We start from the raw sequence: 19,056 nt of genomic DNA, 5'->3' as shown, positions 1-19,056 counted from the left end.
AGTAGTCCAAGCCACGCTCCCAGGTATGACTAGTTTTAAGTTCCAAAATTTTGATACACTCAAAGACAAAAACAAAGAGAACAAACAAAAAACCGAGACACAATATCAGCAAATCAAACCAAGGGGAAATCACTGTGGTTTAAACACTTATCCACAATTTCTTTCATGACATGTCAACAAAAATAAAATTCCCAAACTCACTTCCCACATATTTTAAGGATAAATCAGTTAGGCTTCAATCACGGTACAACTGAAAGCTATGGTTTGGTCAACGTTGATATGAATTGGTCAACAGCCTCACCAAACACACATGCCAACGAGCTGCTCTAATGGCAACCCTCGCCCTGCTCAGGGAAGAGAATGTAGACTGAGGGGACTACGACCTGCCCAGCTGAAGAACTCCTACCCTGACATGTTCTTCTCCACAGACTTCCTGGGCAGGATGCTAAGGATGCCCCTGGGGAGTGCCGAGCAGGCAGGTGGGACCCAGTCCTGTCGTCCTTGCCTCTCTGCCTTCCCCTCAAGGTGCTGGCTCTGGAACATTTTCAGGGATGGCAGTGAGAATGGTAAGAGGGCCCTAAACTGATCTTTTCCCAAGTATTTTGCCTTCTCCCATTAATTCTAAATCTGCCAGGAGCAGGCAGCAACCAGGATGTGCATATGGTGGACATTGGAACGGATCCTGGTATGTTGAGACAAGCCCTTCACTATCTGCAGGGAGCTAAAGATTAACCCCAGGGTAAACAGGTAAGGGGCCTATCTTTCCACCCCCTACTCCAACTGTTTCTGAGAAACACAGGGTTCTTCTTTCTTCCCAGGAATCTCAGCTAGCTCTGCAGACCCTTTCTTGTCTCCCTGACCAGTCTGAGAATGGCCGGGACCAGTACAAGTGAGAAGGGAGGTGAGAGACTAGGGACACCACATCCTGAACAACTGTAGTTACTGCATATCAAGTTCAGATTTCACATCTTAGGTATTGGGTGGAGTTCACTTCCTTCCTTCAGATGATTACTCCCTTCAATTAACCATTCAGAAAGCACCCCTGACATGCTCTGATCATAGGCATGAAGCCCCATCTAACATACAAGTGTACCAACATGCACTTTCCCCACTGTCACCCAGCAGGTGGACATGGCTAAGACCCCTCTTGAGCTATGGGGAAGGACTCTGGACCTCAAACAAGGACTAGGCTGTGGTGAGTGAACTTAAAGTCTGAGGGACTGCAGGAATTATTTCATGTGTGTGTGTGTGCTGTTTATTTTGGTTTTGATTTCTATACTGATTATTTAAAAAAAAAAAGAATTTCAGAAAGCCCATACAGGTGATATTAAAGAAAAACACCATGTGAAAAATGACTCACCTGGGAGTCCCACCTGCATCCCATCTGCCCCTATGACACAAGGCACTGTCCGGAGGCCCCCTGAGCAGTGCAGCCCTACTGTGTCCCAGCACTACTGAGATGACATGGTCCGACAGAGCCTCCCTACCGAAAGGCCCACAGAGATTTGCATGCAGAAGAGCTGGGCTGGTCATCTGAGGGGCAGCTTACCTCATTGAAATCACCCACTCTGGGGATATGGTTTTTCCTGGTCTTTCCCAGGACGGCTCCAGAGTTGGAGATCACGACAGCCGTATTCCACAAAATGTCCCCATGTTCTTCATCTCGTTCCAGGATAGGCGATACCACCACCATGTTATGCTTCTTTGCCAACTGGAAAAATGATAAAAATATCAAGTCCTACTTTCAAATCAACTGCTGGAGTTTTCATTGAAGAATTCAATGATCCTACCCAATAACTAGACTTGGTTCAGAGCTTTCACTTGCATGTATTTTTTGGTTTTATTCCTCACCCTCTGCCCCACCCCCCAGATTTTGTAGCGCTTAATTATCATACAAAAACTGAGGGAATGGAGTTTGTTATTACAGTTCCAGTGCCTGGTACACAGTGGGGAAAATCCACACATCCCTATCCCTCTCTCAGACATAGGATCTTCTCTCTGGACTCTAACAAACTTGCAAGGCAGAAGGGCCTCTGTGGTTCATAACTTGCATGTGTTTTTTTGAAGACCAAATGCCCCTGCTATCCTAATGTCCAAGCTCAGCTAAATAAGAATAATCATTGATCTGGTACACTATTGCTGGGAATGTAAAATGGTACAGCTGCTGTGGAAATAGTGTGGCAATTCCTGAAAAAGTTAAAAATAGAAACAATCATAGGATCCAATTCAGGGCATGCATCCCAAAGAAGCAAAAGTAGAATTTCAAAGAGATATTTGCACACCCCTGTCCACAGCAGCACTATCCACAGTAGCCAAAAGATGAAAACAACCCAAATGACCATTGATGGATGGATGGAAAAATAAAATGTGGTCTCTCCATATAATGGGATATTTTTCAACCTTAAAAAGGAAGGAAATCTTGTCACACAAGATGTCATCCTTGACATGGATGAACCTTGAGGACATTATGCTCAGTGAAATTAGTCAATCACAAAAGATAAATACTGTATGAAACTACTTATGTGAGGTTATCTGAAGTGTTCAAATGCATAGAAACCGAAAGTAGAACTTTGGTTTCCAGTACCTGGGGTTGGAATGTAGTTGTTAAATGCGTACAGAGCTTCAAACTTACAATATGGAACAGCTCTAGAGATCTGTTTCAAACCAGTGTGAATATATATAACACTACTAAACGGTACACTTACAAATGGTTAAGATGATGAATTTTAAGTTATGTTTTTTTAATCACAACAAAAAGAGAAAAAAGTCATTTTACTTCTTATCTATACAAAAGAAAAAGAAAGGGGAAAAACGCTTCTTGATACCTAATTCCTTTTGTCTCAAATAGAAACACAAGTACCTGATGGTTGTCAGCATGGGCAGCCCAGCTGGTCATGTCTTCAGCTCTCACTAGCCCATGATTATCACTGATTTTAATGACAGGAGAGGAAAAGGTGCACTGGGCAGTGCCCTGCCACCAGTTTTCATTCCCACCCTCCTTTTCTCTTCCTCTGGTTCTGGCCCAGGGGTGCCATCTGCAATCACCTCCTAACTAGTCCCCTTCTTTCCACAGCACAGAATCAACAACCTGATAGCTTGAGAATCACAGCTTAGGATTGATGGAATCACCATGATCATGGCAGAAACCCCCTAAAAATATATCTAATGTCTGAAATGAGAGATGGAGAAATGAAAGTAGTTCTTTTGTTAGAAGTGGGAATAAGGATGTTACCATTCATCACTTCTTATGGATCTTTTTGATTATAGCTTTATTAAGATGTAATCAGAGCATAAGATTCATTTTATTTATAAAATTCATTTTTAAATTATGCTATTCAGTGGTTTTCAGTACATTCACAGAGCTGTGTAACCATCACAATCTAATTTCAGAAAATTTCCATCACCCTAAATGCAAATCCCATACCCATTAGCAGCCATTCCCCTTCCCTTTTCCACACCAGCCCCTGGCAACCAATAATCTGCTTTCTGCCTCTACGTATTTGCCTATTTTGGACATTTCATATAAATGGGATCATACAACATGTATTATGAAGTTTTAATAAAGACAAATGAAAAGCAGTTTCTACGTTGATGAGACAGCTCATGCACAGCTTACGTAACTCAGGCAAGCAGTTAATAGAGTAGGCAGAATTCTGGATAAGGACCTGGTCCCTGAGTACTTGTTCTGCCAGTGTGCTGCCCCTGGCACAGCACCTTCTGTGGGAGTCATTCTCGGGCACCCCCTCCCTGGGTTGTAGCTCCCTCACCCGGACAAGTCACTAAGGACCCTTCCGGCTCTGAAAATATGATTTTAAGTGAAAGTACACTAAAAAGGGTAGCAAACAGTTTTATCTATTCTAATATGGCAAAACAAGCCCCAAATGGGTCATTTTCCACGAAGGGCCATACCCGGCAGCTGTTGCCAGAACAGTAGTTAATGTCCTACCTTCTGACAGAATCTAGTGGTGGGACCGACCTCTGCTGACTCAGCAAATTCCGTCCACGGAAGCTTCTCTCTTGTACAGAAAGCAAAGGGCATAGCTGTGAAGAGGAGAAAGGTCAGAATCACATCGAGCACTCATGACTTCTGAGGGGGCTCCTTAGCCCTCCCAGTGGTGGAGGATCTCCACTAAAGAATACGGCCTGAATGCCTCAACCTGGATTCTACTCACTCACTGGATCTGGACACAGGCATACTCTACCCTTCTGAACTTCATGGTAAAATAAGGGGCTGGGTCAAAGGCCTGTCCTATATTCTTAAAGACAGCTGCACCAGGGACTTGAACATATATTTGCACACCCATGTTCATAGCAGCATTATTTACAATAGCCTAAAGATGGGAGAAACCCAAGTGTCCATGAGTGGATGAAACAAAATGTGGTGTAGGCACGCAATGGAATATTACCCAATCATAAAAAGGAAATTCTGACACATACTATAACATGAGTGAAACTTAAGGACAGTATGCTAAGTGATATAAGTCAGTCACAAAAGGATAAAAGCTGTATGATTCCACTTAAATGAGGTGCCAAGAGCAGTCAAATTCATAGAGACAAAAAGTAGAATGGTGGTTGCCAGGGGCTGCAGGGGAGGGGTAATGGGAAATTCTTGTTTAAAAGGGACAGAATTTCATTTAGGAAGTTGAGAAAGTTCTGGAGATGGATGTGGCAATGGCTGCACAATAACGTGAATGTACTTAATGCCAGAGAAATGTATGCTTAAAATGATTAAAATTGTTAAATTCTGTGTTATATATATATTTAGTACTCTGTGTGTGTGTGTGTGTGTGTGTGTATTTTAACATTTTGCAAAAGTCACAGCCAAAAACTGTTTCTGACCAGTAGATCCTGAGCTGCTGGTCAGTCTGCAGGTTGGCAAGAGCAGAACTAAAACTCCTCGGGGAAAATACTAGAATATGGTGCTGGGACCCTTGCCATGTCACTATGGGAAGAGCACTCACTTCTTCAGGAACAAGAAAAGCCATTCACTTAATGACCCCACAAAGGTTTGGGAACCACTAGGTGGGCTGAGCACTTGCCAAGGATACATGCATTCATTCCTATGATCTTAGATGAGATGCTACCAGAGAGCTAACTTAGTAGGAACTGTCATTAAAATAATTTTTGTCTATTTCCCCTTATTCCCCCTAAAACAACAGGTACATATATGTTTAGTAATAGTTCAAAGAACACTACATACAACAGGGTCAAATCCTCTGCGGGGAAGGAAGATGTGCTAGGGGTGGCCATCAGGGGCCTTTGGGCAGGCATTCCACTGCTCTACAGCCATTCTTGGCAGAGCTGTGACACTTGCACTTTTTAACACCTGCCAAACTGGTTCTTGTGAACTGGTATCTCACCATGATTAAATATGTGCTTGCTTTCTCCCCAGTGAGGTGAAGCGCCTTGCCACATGATTACTGGCCTTTCTGGGTTTGTCTTCCAGGCACTTGTGTTTGCAGCCTTTGCCCAAATTCTAGTGGATGTTTGTCTTTTACTTCCTGATTTGGAGTACTGAATTCCTTGTTTGGACTGATTCCAAACACTCTTTACCTCTTCCTTCTCTCAATAAGTCCATTCCTTTCAGGGGGATTGGCCTATGAGCCTTTGCAATTTATTCCAAACTGACAAATTGCAGAGAGGGTTTGTGGGAAGATTTAACTGGTTGAAGCATGAGGTGTGTGGCCAGCCTGGGGTAATAATTGGAGTCAACTTTTTCCACCAAATGGGGGTTACATGCCTGGCAAGTATTCAGACCTGGTAAAAAGCAGCTTGCCCTTGATGCCCCTGGGAGGTAGGGATGACCTTCCTGCTTTAAAAGGGAAGGAAGAGAAACCAAGCTTCCTAACTCCTTCCAGTTCCAGGAAGTCTGGACCTACAATGGTGTCAGTGTGAAGAAATCACTGATGGCATCACCACCATCTTGGCTGCTGGGTGGAGGCCCACAGAGGCAGCTAAGTGGGCAGCAGGTTCTGCCAGCAATAGCCTCAGGGGCCTTGGCTCAAGACTCCCCAGGCTCTCTTTCTACAAAGACAGATGAACTATTTTAAGGAAGCCAATGACAACAACAACCAAAAAAAAAAAATTGTTGACAACAAAAATGTCCCTTAATGACCATTTATTCTCAGCTTTCAGAACATTAGGAGAAATTCAAATGTCCCAGGAGAATAAAGTCTCCTTTTCTGATTTTATTTCAGGTTGCTAAGCTCTCCAAATTTATCCATTTCCATTTTAATGACTTCTTTTCCTGTTTATACAAGCACTCTAATGTAAATGAATCTTCAAAAGAAGGATGTGGAATGGAGGTTGGGGGAGGTTGGTTGCAAATCCCAAGTACAGTTTTCTAATGAGAGGGTAAATGGAGTTGTCACATCATTGTATCACAACTCCTAGACTCAGACTTGGCCCTGCCCTCAGAAGCTGCCAATCTAGAAGTGGAGTGGGGAGTGGATATTATAATTTGGGAACTGAAAGTCATTTCAGAAGCTGAATTTAGCTTCTGAATTATAACATGGTATTACTGTACAACTTCCAGGGCACAGTGTTCAGCTCTGCGTAGAGGAACCACGGTTCTCACGGATGAACAGTTTTCCTGATCCAACAAAGGGAAGTAGTTGGTGAAACCATTAAATATATATTTTTTAGTGTCTTCCATGTACCAGGGATTTTCCTAGACACTAAAAATAAGACAGGGGTGGAGAATGAATTTTTAAAGTGTGCTATGATGGAATATTATACAGCCACAAAAAGCAATGGAATTCTAACACATGCAACAACATGGATGGATCCTGCAAACATCATGCTAAGCTAAAGAAGCTAGGAACAAAGGGACAGAAAGTACACTTATGCACTTCCTTATTCTTATTCTACAGACCTAGAATAGGCAAAACCATAGAAAGAAAGAATAGAGAATATCAGGGGTGAGAGAGGAGGGAGAGTTGTGGTTAAATAACTTTAAAGTTTTCATTGGGGATGATGAAACAGTTTTAAATATAGATAGTGGTGATAGTTTTACAATTCTGAATGTAATTAATGTCACTGATTATACACCAACAATGGCTAAAGTGAGAAATACTATGCTATGCATATTTTACCATGATTATTTTTTTTTAATGTAGAAAAATAGGGCTGGGAATTGGAATGGGAAAATAAATAACACCCTGCCATTTGCCTCATGGAGCCTACAGTCTAATGGAAGAGACAGAGAAATCAAAAGTGTGGCACAAACAGGGCCTCCCTGGTGGTACTAGAGATTAATAAGCAACCTGTGAAGCTGTTGGCAGCCTCTGCAGCATGAGTTTGATCCCCTGGCCAGCCAGGGAGCAACCCACATGGCACAGCAGACCTCTCCTGACTCACCCACTGCTTCCCTCAGAAGTGTACTTTGGTCAATCTGCCTGTTCTGTTTCCCACTCTGTCTCTGGTGAATCCTCTCACACACACCCCCCCCCCCCCCCCGAGACTTCTGGCCTGTACCCCAGCTCTTGTATGGCACAGTGTGGCACATACAAAAGTATACAAAAAACAAGATGAATTTCCGGGTACAGGTGGCAGATTGGACACATACCCTTGCTCTTTCCTGAAGCCCTACCAACATGACAGTAAAGGGACTTTTATACAAAAGTATAAAGCTACAAGAATGGGGCACTGAGAGAGGGGCAGTAGCAACAAAACACGGGAGGCTGGAGAGTGTAGGGGAGCATTAGATGTGTTAGAGGAAATGAGAAAATTGAGTTCCCCAACAGTGGAGGAGGCCAGGAAGCACCCTACTCTCTACAACATTCCCATGAAAAGCTTAGGAGACAGAGGTGCCATGTAGCTTGGAAGGTAAGAAAGCAGAGAGGGATGACAAATAAGAAGGATGGGTTGAAAGTCTGTTTAAGAAGCAGAAGTCCAGACTCCCCCTCCACTGTAAGAGGTTAGGACATGCACCCTTCTATCCTAGCAGAAGGCTGGAGGCTCCTTCTCTAGTGAGAATTAAACAGAGGGTCTCTGACTTTATGGAAACCAGGGCAGAAGAAGGCAAGTAGAGTGTCAAAGACAGAGGGATTATGTAAGTGCCACTGTACTGGACCCTGTCCTCTTATTTTCTTGGCAGGAGATTAGAAGAAAGTTTTCTGGAGAATCTGAGCAGCCTAAAAAGAATGACCTAAAGATACTACCTTGGGGGAATTACCTAACAAACAGTTAAATTGGGTCATCCTATCATGAAGCTCAGTGGAGGAGCCTCTCCAACAAACTCAGAACTTGCTTAGTCTTCAATCTTAAATTATAATCAGGGGAGAAAAGGACCAATTTGGAATAAGTAGAGATGATGCAGAGAGAAAAAATACACTACTTAATATATTCAGAGATAAGGGAAGTTATTGTAGCTATAAAATAAGAACAGGATATGGTAAAACATTAACTTTCTGACCAAAAGAATCCTTGTAAATTAAAATTAAAAGCATAGAAATGGAAGGCTGAATAGAGGCTGAATAAAAAAATTAGATAAAAATCTACCAGAAAATGAACAAAAAGATAGATATAAGAAATGGGAGGAAACATGTAAAAAAATTAGGTATCCAGTCCAGGATTCCAATATCTTAATCATAGGGGTATCAGGAAGAAAGAAGAGGAAAAAAAAGGGAGGGGGGAGAGAAAAATCACTAATGAAACAATACTAGAAAATTTCCTTGTACTGAAGAACCCAGGTTTCTAAAATGGTAGAACCCACTGAGTGCCCAAATCAATGGATTAAAGTAGAACACATGATGGCACATCATTATGAAATTTCAAAGTATTAGAGGAAAAAAAAAGAAGATCCTATAACCTTTCAGAGAAAAGTAAGCAGGTCATAAACAATAAGTCAAAATGGCTTTAGATTAGTCAGTAACACAATGCCAGAAGACAATGGAGCTACCAGTTCAAACTTCTGAAAGAAAATAATTTCTAATCAACAATTCTATACCCAACCAAACTACAGAGAAAGTTATAGGAGACACATTTTAGATATGCAAAATCTGAAAGCTTACCTCCTATATTTTCTTCCTCAGGGATCTACTCAATCAAAATGAGGGATTAAAGCAAGAACGAGGAGGATGCGGGGTAGGAGAAACACAAGGGCCAGGCAAGGGACAAGGCAAAATGACAGCTATGCAGCCAGCAGTGGGTGCAGCTAATTCAGAGCAGAACTATCAGAATGTTCTGGGACACATTCCTTCAAAGAGATAGAACTGATGAGCTGCTTTATGGATCTAAACCTCTTGAGGGGATTTAGGAACCTGGAAGAAAGCTTGGGGTAGAATTTGTGGAAAGTTTGTAGAAAACAAAGCAAACTCCAAGGAAAACAAAAGACATCAAGGTTTATAAAATGGCTTGTTAAAGAATAGTTGGGGGATGGGTCAGGAAGTGTACATATGTGTCGAGGCAGTAGGAGGGCAAGGACTAATCTTAACTTCACCCATAGCAGGAAGGCAACAGATGATGCAAAACTGAAAAATTAGGAAGCAGCAACACAAAGGTAAATTCCAACAGAACTAGCTAAGAATTGAAGATGCTTGCCTCGGGGGAAGAGGATAGCTATTTTTTGGAAGCAGGCCTAGTAGACTAATTTGTAGACTCTAAATCATGAGCACGTTGTTTTGACAAAAATAAAAATGAAATAAAGAAAAGGCACATGGTACCAGGAACCTATAACAGGAGCAGAGCTTTAAATAGGGATAGTGACTCCGGGCTTAGATCTGGAGCTTGAGCAGGGTTAACAAGGCTAGGGGTGGAAAAACATTCCTGGTAGAGAGACCAGCTGGTGCAATAGTCCGGGAACAGCGAAGTCAAGGAAGAACCCAGCAAAAACGGGCCCTTGGACCAGGGCAGTGGTAAGGAGTTGGGAGGAAGGAATGAATGGATTCATAATAACTTGGGAAGAAGAACTGACAGAACCAGACAATATACTGGGGCAGAGGGAGGGTGGGCGGGAGTTCCTGGGTTCTTGGTGTTGCTGACAAAGAGCTTTCTATGGATGAGAAAAGAAAGTAGATCTTTAAAAAATAAAGTAGCAGACAATCTTGGCAATATGGAAATAATACACTATTGTTTGAAGGCAATAGAGAAAGCACCCCAAGAAAGACTTACTCCATGCTTCCTGGAAACAAATGATGTTCACTCCACACATTGCAGCCACCTCTACAATGGCCTCTATGCGTCTGTGAATGGCTGAGACCTGGCAATTAAAAACACAAGGATAAGAACCCATAGTTCTATTGATTGAGACCACTGTTAGAACTCGTCCCAGTGTGGAGCCCCCACCCACCCAGCTACAAGAATAGTAGGGTAGGGTACTATGATACTCAAATTCTCATTAGGTCCAAAATTTGCAATAAAAGGGAGGTGCAGAGGCTCTGGAGTCCCACATAGACTTAAACACTGCTTTGTTGGATCTGTTTCCTCACCTGGAGAATGGAGAGAACACCACCTGTCTAGTAGATTGCTGAGAGGAATGCGTGGAAAGGCACATGCTGTTTATTGAAGAAGGGGTCATACTCAGTGGGCCCACCACACATGGGCACCATCCCACATTGTTAACTCCTGCCTCACCTGGACACAGTCCACTTTCTACCATTCTCATTCAAGGACTCTGGGATGCTTTGTCCTGCCACCTCTGTCATCCTGTGGGTATCTTATCATAGAATGACTTGCCTTTTCCAGCTGTGCTTCTGTGCAGATTCCTCCCCGACCCAGTCTTCCATGATGTATCATCCACATCACGTGTTGCCCACAGAGGGCCAACTCTCCAGAATAGCTTTGAGTATCAAGGTACCTTTGGGCTCCCAGCCTACATGGAACCCCCACAGCAGCACCATTCCCGTTGTGCTGGCTCATTCCTCTGCTGTCATTCCCATGACCCCATGCGCTCCTTGAGGGCAGGAGGAAATGGACCTCATATTCTCCATGTCCGCAGTACACGTCATGGTTTCCAGGAGACATTCAGAAGTGTGTATTCAAAGAAAGACCACAGAAAGCAAGCTGAAAGCCCAGAGAGCACGAGCTCTTCCAAGGATGCCTCTCCTTTCAGACGGCACATACCAGGCCTCGAGGGTGAGTTGCTGGGCACTGACAAGTATGCAAAGCATGTTTCTAGGTGCCATGGGGATGAGAGCAGCATCTGTGCCCCTGATGACTGACAAAATGGGATAAGAGGAGAGAGAGTCACAAACAATTAATCTAAAGACAAAGAGGGTACTGAGAACCAGGAATATTTTAGTTCAACAACAGTAAAGGAAGGATCAATGGAACAGATGATACAGAACCTGAGCAGAAATCCAACTGACCTTAAGTATTTGAAGTTTCCCTAAGAATTAATTCTTGACCATGCCGTATTCCGAGGAAAGCTCTACAGGAAAGCCTTGAGAGTTTGCACAGCTGGAGGAATGCTGTGAAGAAATGTATTCAACACATCACCTGCGTCAGTGACAACATGTTTCTTTAGGGAAGTACAGTTGCTGTCACATGTATATTAATTGTAAGGTAATAAACAAATGGCTATCATATTTCTGAAACCCTGCAGGCATCATCAGTTGACAAATGTTGGGGTATAAGAGTTCCTGCCCTTAGGATCAAGGCAGAAGAACACAGGGACTGACAGGGACAGTCCTAACCAGTGTGTGCTGGTGGTCAGCCTTCTGACTGAGAGGCAGAGTTCCATAGAAAGAGAGTGAGCCAGTTAAAAGAGTGCCATCACAACTGAGAAATGGAACAATGGATCAATCACAGGAGAGGCAGAGGAGTGGGAGGTGGAAAGAACAATGAGAGAGGAAGGCAGAGAAAGAAGAAGCAGAAGGAAAAGAGGCAGAGACACAGGCTGGAGGGCAGGGGCCAAAGCAGAAGCATCAGGAGAGCCACGAGGTGCTATAGACCCAGAGTGAATGGCCAGCCAGGGACAGTGGACATGTTCAAAACACAGAGAGGGCCACAGCCAATTTTTGTATTTATGGTCCAAAGAGGCCGCACCTGTTTTGTCACAGGGGCATCTGCAGGGAGGGGAATCCTGTTCTGAACAAGCCCCACACGCACAGTCCGGGGGCGCCTCAGCTGCTCCTCCGCTGCCTCAAAGGCATATCCCTGCACCTCGAAGTCCCCTTCCAAGGCAGCTTCAAAAGCCCTGCTGGGCAGCTCCAGCTTCCTAAAGGGGCAAGGAAGAGAGCAGGCAATCTACATGAGTTCTGCTGAATTCAAAACTCCCCCAGTCCTCTCCAGCCATTTATCAGGGGTATAGAGGAGGTGGGAGTGCCTGGCAAGAAGGCACACAGAGTTGTGGGGCCTGGGGGACCAAAGCTCAGGCTGGGAGGGTGGGCTCAGTCAACGGGCTGAGGCTGAGGGAGGCCTCACAAGCCTGAGAAGGGACTCATACTGAGTCTGGACTTCATCTGACAGTCACCAAGGAGGCTTCAGCAGGGAGGGAGTAGGTGGGGAGAGGTGAGCAGGGCAACTGTCAAGAGGCTGATGTGTTTTTTCTAAAGTTGCTGAAATCAGTGCAGGGATTAAAGTCCCAGCAGTCAGCACAGAAGGGAGGGAAAGGATTCCCAAAAATGTTTGCGGACTAGGATCAGAGGGCTCTGCTGAGTCTGGGGGATGGGGCAGGCTGTGATAAGAGGGCGGGGCTGTTGAGAACCAGGCTTAGGAGGCAGCTGAGTGGAGAGGCCAGGAACTGTTAGCATGAACACGAGTCCCGTGGCACTCTGCCTTTAAGGATACAAGTCTCTGGTGACCCCCACCACCCAGTCCTGCTGCTGCTCCCATGGGGCGGGGGGAGGAGGGTGTACAATTCCATGCCTGGTGCTGGGTGCGCTCCGCAGGACCCAGGTGTCTGAAACAAAGGCCCAAGTGCTTATCCTGATTTGTGGTTTATTAACAAAGGCAAGTGGATTATTTATAAAAACCTCCCTCTGTAGTGACCATTGGCCAAACAGTAAACACCTCCTGATGACTGCCGTGTGTTGAGGTGAAACTGGCAGGGGCAAGGGACACGGCCCCTGGCCAGGAAGGGCTTACCATCTAGGGACAAGACGGTTACGAAATACCCAGAGAACACATCAAAAAATAACCTGACAGTCATTATCTAATAATAATATTTCTCTCCTACTTTAAATCACTTTCTTAAAGACATTTCTTTAAAAATCACAGCCCTGTCAGTCCAAGCCCCCTGTCGCCGCCCCCTGCCAGGCGATTTTCATGTGACGGCCCTGACAGCTCTGAGTTCGGTTCCGCCCCTGACAATCAGCCTGCTTTTCAACTAGTCAGGGTTCCATTTCTTTACTAGGTTAGAAATAGCAGCAGTGCCCACACCTTGCCTCCCCTTGCCAAGACTGCCTCAGCGTCAGTCCTCCCGCTCTCAGGCAGAAAGCACCGCCTGACCCAGGCAGGCTCAGTCCCAGGACAAGTCACTTCCTGGACACGAGAGGGAGGACAGGGCTCTATGAGTCAGTTTCTCCTTAGGCCCATGGGTCAGGGAGCTAGACTGCCTTTTCAGAGAGGTGCTGGCAGGCCCTGTCCTCAGCTGCGGGCACATCCTGAGGAAGATGTCAGGTAGAAGAGCTCGTCTCAGGCTTGTAAATCCAGTCATGTCACCTTTGTGATAGCCTTAGTTTCAGCCCTTTCTGCCCATCCATTGCCCACAGCTGTCCTCTCTCCCTATCGTTCCATCACCGTCAGTCCCGTGACTGCGTGATGCTAAACCTCCCTGCCTCCTCGCTGTCATGCCAAGTGCTGCCTCCAACTCCCCAACTTCTAGTCCTCTTCAAACACTCATTTTCCTAGGCCTGAGGGAGTGCTGATTCAGGCTGCTCCACTCTCACAGAGAATCTCCTTCAGGCTCTACCTCTCCTCAGCACCCTCCATCCCTTCTGTCTGACCACTACCTCCAAGGTTTTCCTGCCCTCCTGTTATCCAGCCAGTCCTTAACCACATTCTGTCCAGCTTCATCTTGGAGAACTCAATCAACCTTGAGCACCAGAGGTTTGATTCAGGGATGCAGCGGAGGTACAGATCAGCCACAGCCTGGGGGGCAGGGGGGTGACAGCAGCAAATAAGTCACAATTACACAGGGGGAAGGGGTGATGCATGCAGCTCTTCGTTGGTCTCTATAATTGGCTTTCTGCCCCTCATCCTGCTACTAAGGCCCTACCCCTTGTGGTCTTACCTCCAGATTCAAGGAGGGGAGCCTATCACTCCCTGTTCTGGCCCTAACACATGCTCCTAGGTCCTACCCCTAAGCAGAACTTGCCAGAGGGAGTCCACCTCTTGTCTCCTCTAACCTCTCACTTTTGGAACTTTATCTTTCCCTCTCTAACAGCGCTTTACCATCAGTGTTTTAAATAATTAAACTAGCGCTTTGTTACAAAGGAAACAGATGCATATAGGGTAAAAAAAATCAAACAGTGAAACAGAGAATCAATTGAAACATGAATTCCCCTGTCCATCCCAGTCCAAGCCCTAGTCAGGAACCTCAGACATGACCCTTTTACTGACAGTTTATGTATTTTGCCAGTACTTTTCTATCTGTGTGTGCATTATACCCACAATGGCGTCCTTCTGTAAGTTCTGCTCTTCTGCTTGCCTTTCTGATTTAACGATTTGCATGGCTTGGACATCTCTCCACCTCCTACACACTACCACATCCATCACTTAAGTTGTTTGAGTCTCTCCCATAAAAATGCATAAAAGTGGGGAGAGAGTCCCTCTTGTTCCTTTACTTGCTCTCTCTCCTTTCCCCTTCCCTGGAGCCCTCACCCCCATACCTTCCTCAGCTCCTTATCCCCCAGGCTCCCTCCCCACCAGTCTTCTCCTTGTTACCCTCATCCTAGTAGACATTACTGACCACCTGAAACTTTATCCCTGTTCCATTCAGCATCCATGCTATGCACCCTAGGACCCTTCCACCCCCACAACCTCACTCCTGGGGTCTCCCACAAAGTGACAGTGTCCTCTGGCCATTTTAATATCCAAGGTTCTCCAGATTTCCACCTGGGCTTCTCCTACTCTGCACCCCAGCCTCCTCCAACTGGAACGACCATCTCCAAAACAGCTCTCTCCTGAGGTGCCCCCATCCAGTGGTCCCTATAGTGGGGCTGAACTGTAGCCCCGCAAAAGATATGTCCATGAGTATATGGAACCTATGAATAGGACCTTGGTTTGTAAAGAATCTTTATGGATGTAATTAAGGATCTCAAGATAAGACCATACTGGGTTATCCCAGTGAGCTCTAAATTCAATGACAAGTTCTCATAAGCAACATCCAGAGGAGGGCACAGGGAAAGAAGAAAGCCATGTGAAGATGGAGGCAGAGACTGGAGTGCTACTGCCACAAGCCAGGGAATGCTAGAAGTTGCCAGAAACTAGAAAAAGGAAGGATTCTCCCCCAGGCTTTTGGATGGTTTTGGCCCTACCAACATTTTAAATTTGTACTTTTAGTCTTCAGAATAGTGAATTTCTTTTGTTTTAAGCCATTCAGTTCGTGGCAACCAAATGGAAGCAGCTCCAGGAAACTAAGCAGCATGCCCAATTCAACTCATCAGCCTCCCCCAAGGCTGCTTCTCTTGCAATGAATGCATCAGCCACCTGATGGCCCAGACCAGAAGACTGAAGGATCTTGATCTTGTCCATCACACCCACTGCTATCCATACTTCTGCTGACCTCCCTGTGACCTCTGGGAACTTCCCACCTCTTTATCTCCAAGCACTCTTTGCATTAGGCTTTCTCATCATTCACATGACCTTTTCAAATTCTTTGAAAGCCCCGACCACTATCAGGTCAGAGCCTCAGCAATGTACAGTTCCCCCAGGACCCCCCTCATTTACTCCCACCTCCTCTCATAGCACTCTACACTCACTGTCCCCAGATGGACATGTCCATTGGTGTTTGGACTTTGGCCTGGAGCCCCTGAAGCTCTCCTATCTCCAAGCCAACTCTCCAGCTCCTTCAGGGTGAAGCTCAAGCATGTTGCCCTGGGAAGCCTTCCTGACCTGCTCCCAGCCCTGCATCTATAAATTCTCTTCATCTTTGTCTCACACTGTAGGGCAACCACCAAAAGACAGAAAGCCCCTTGAGGCAGAAACCCCTACTGCCCAAGAGAAATGTAAATGCTCAATGAATATTCATTGAATTAATGAATTCTTCATTTTGGCAGTCCTCAAATTCAGAGTCCTCAAATGGAGATTTCACCTGTCTGGAACAGGCAAAAGCCCATTTAGCTGATCCATTCAGCAAATATTTACTAAGCATCATCTTTGTGTTGGGCACTGCATGTAACTGGGAGAAGTGGTCTTGTATGGAGTGTAGTACGAATCCAAAGGAGGGCCTGCAGGTCTACCAGACCTTCACAGAGGTGACCATGTCTGACTCAGGCTGTGAGGAATGAGCAGGAGTTTAAATGGGAGAAGAGTTTTTAAATAATTAACAATTTTCTATCTTCCATTTTCAATTCTGTACATAGTCAAATCCTATCCCATCTCAAGGAATGAGCAGATATGGTTTATACCCTAGAGGTAAAGCCTGGATGGACTCAGTGGCAAGTGGAAGAGAATCAAGGGACTAGGAAACAAGGGAAAAGGTAAGCCACTTATTCAGATATTTGAACCAAGCCCCAGGATTGACCAATGGATGGGGCGCTGTCATTTCATTATCTGTTATAATCCCTTCCTACCCTGGAGCACTCTGAATGCTCATATAAAGTGCCTCTTGCAAGGTAGTCCCTACCCTGATCTGTAGAATGTGCTCTACTTAGCTTCATGGGAAACTGCTTTCTCTTTTCCTAACACTCTTGTGCTTTATTTCTCCCTGACACCCACGAGTTCTCTCTGTTTTTTCCCCCAAGAGAGCATACCCACATCACCCTTAAAACAAACTTATTCCATCCCTAGAAACTATAGCCTGAGGCATTCTAGTTTTAAGACACTTGGGAGCCTCAATTCTAAGAGACTTTGCCCACAATGAGTCTTTATAGGTGCGTGGAGAGCGGTACCCTAGCAGGAGCCACTGGAGAGGTCTAGAGTCACCCAGTCCTGGGTACTTCTGGATGAACAGCCCTTCTGTGTGACTCCTAGGCCCATAGGCAGTTGTTCTACAGTTTCTATCCACTAGCAGTGAAAAAAACTCCTGGATCTAAGGTCTGGCCTCCCTGCAAAAACTCTACAGCAACAGGTGGTGGGAATCGCTGTTCTAATTAACATCTCTGAATTTCAGGTGAGTTGACTAGGCTTTTGCTCAAGGTCACTGCCACAAGGTCAGGGAGGACTCAGTCTGGCTAGATGAAGGGAATCCACAAATGGGCAAGGAGGTGGAAGGGCTTTTAGTGTGGCGCAGCATGGGGTCAGAGATTAGATTTCAGTCTAAAGTCAAGGAAATACCTTGTAGAGTTTTAAGCAAAGGAACAACAGGATATGATTTACATCTTCTGGTTGCTTTGAGAGAAGTGAGTCTATTGAAAAGAAACAAGTGGAAAGACTAGTGTCTTCCAGCTTTATATACCCAGTGTCTAGTAATGCACAGCCCTCAGAAAATTCTAGTGATGCACAAGACTGGCTGGGAATGGAAAACCATCTGCACTGAGTGAAACCATCTGGTCTGATGTGGTAACTAATTCTTGTGGCTTGTCCGCGGGAAAGGTTCCTTGGCCAACCAGATTCAACTGTCTCTGTCTCCAAGACTCCATCAGAAGCTGTCATCGCTAGAAGGGAAAGGCAGGGCTGGGTCTGGGCAATTAGTTGAATGGCTGGGGCTCTGGTGGGGGGCACAGACCCAGACAGCCACTTAGAATACAGGTCCAGCTCTGGGGAGGAAGCTGGTCACTAGAAACAGGGAAGGAGAGTTGGGTGGCCACAGAGAAAGATCCAGAGAGTAAACTCCCCCACTCATCTGTCTCTTCTGGTTGGGGCAACTGGGGGAGAAGTAGCTTATAAACGTCACCTCGCGGTTGTGCAAGCCCTGAGCGTCCCTGAGTCATCGCATCTACTCTCGCCGCCCAGCACCTCAGCACTTCGTCACAGCTCCCTCAGAGCCCTACGTCAGTCCTCGTCCTCCCCCGGCCCCGCACTGTCGGGCCCCAAGGCGCGCCCGCATCCCGGCCACTGAGTCCCCGACCTGGTCTCCTTGCCATAGAGCAGGCGTTTCACCTCCCGCAAGTCTGCGGGCGGCAGGTTCTTCTCCAAGCACCGCTCCAGAGACTCCCATTCTGCCCCCGCCATGGCAGGTGTCCGCAGGCGCCGAAGTCCACGCCGAAAACAGCCTTTTGCCCTCAGAATGCGGGGGGTGGGGGAGGAGGAGCGGCGGGGGCTGGGCCCGCGCACGCGCCCTTCACTCCCCTCGACCCCGGCGCTCCGGCCGCCGCGGAGCCCGACACGCCCCCTCCTCGCGCCGCGCCAGCGGGCAGAGCTCCCGGGCGTCGCCCGCCTCTGGGCTTCCTCCTCCCCGGCACGCGCCGGGCACGCCCCGTCGGGGCGCGCGGGACCCTCTGCCGTCGCGCCCGCGCCGCGCCCCTGGGCCGGGGTGGGCCTCCCGCGGCGCAGCCCACCGGGGCCTTCGAGCAGGTGCCGGGCGGTTCTCTCGCCGTCTCACTCTCCCTCGCCTTCAGGTTCCTCCTCTTACCGGCCCCGAGATGTCGGGACAGGACCGAGGACTTGGAGGCGGCCTCCTGGAGGTCGAGGACGCCCGCCGAGGCCCCGTTCCCGCCCTCTCGGGGACTGGCTGCAACTCCCTGCCGCCTCCGCGGTCTCCGGCCCGCACAGTGGGGACTGCAACCGGCCCTGCCTGCCTCAGGACACACAGAGGAAGGGCCCGGACGGGCTTCAGTGTCCCGAGGGAGGAGGTTACCCCACTGTCTTCCAGTAACCTGTATTTCCGAAAATTCATAAACCCTGAGGGACGAGTCTCTACAAGCCCTTGCACTAGTATTGTCAGTACCTTGCAGCACCCCCCAGTCCCCCCCAGCCCCACCCCCAGCCCCTTCATCCCCACCCCCACCCCGCCCATCCTCACCCCCACCCCTACCCCATCCCCCCTTCCCCCCTTCCCCACCCCCATCA

At 46.8% G+C, this 19,056-nt stretch overlaps 1 protein-coding gene across 2 annotated transcripts in view; it reads right to left on the bottom strand.

The window, feature by feature from the left end:
• Window positions 1-18,273, bottom strand: part of UPB1 (beta-ureidopropionase 1) — a 28,365-nt gene extending 10,092 nt beyond the window's left edge. Inside the window, exons 1-5 of one of the 2 annotated variants that reach the window (XM_037496741.2) lie at window positions 18,116-18,273; window positions 11,989-12,160; window positions 10,114-10,201; window positions 3,947-4,041; window positions 1,550-1,711 (exon numbers count right to left, since the gene is read on the bottom strand). In XM_037496741.2, the coding sequence (XP_037352638.1) occupies window positions 1,550-1,711; window positions 3,947-4,041; window positions 10,114-10,201; window positions 11,989-12,160; window positions 18,116-18,219 (621 nt within the window). In that variant the 5' untranslated portion in view covers window positions 18,220-18,273. The remainder of the gene's footprint in view (window positions 1-1,549; window positions 1,712-3,946; window positions 4,042-10,113; window positions 10,202-11,988; window positions 12,161-18,115) is intronic. The other variant, XM_037496742.2, reaches the window with a different exon arrangement.
• Window positions 18,274-19,056: the final 783 nt, after the last annotated feature.

This window comes from Talpa occidentalis, unplaced genomic scaffold (assembly GCF_014898055.3).
Source record: "Talpa occidentalis isolate TD23 unplaced genomic scaffold, MPIMG_talOcc4v2.1 talOcc4.8, whole genome shotgun sequence".
NCBI lineage: Eukaryota > Metazoa > Chordata > Mammalia > Eulipotyphla > Talpidae > Talpa > Talpa occidentalis.
Note: the sequence above shows the minus strand (reverse complement) of the source record. Positions and strands in the feature narration are given on the sequence as shown.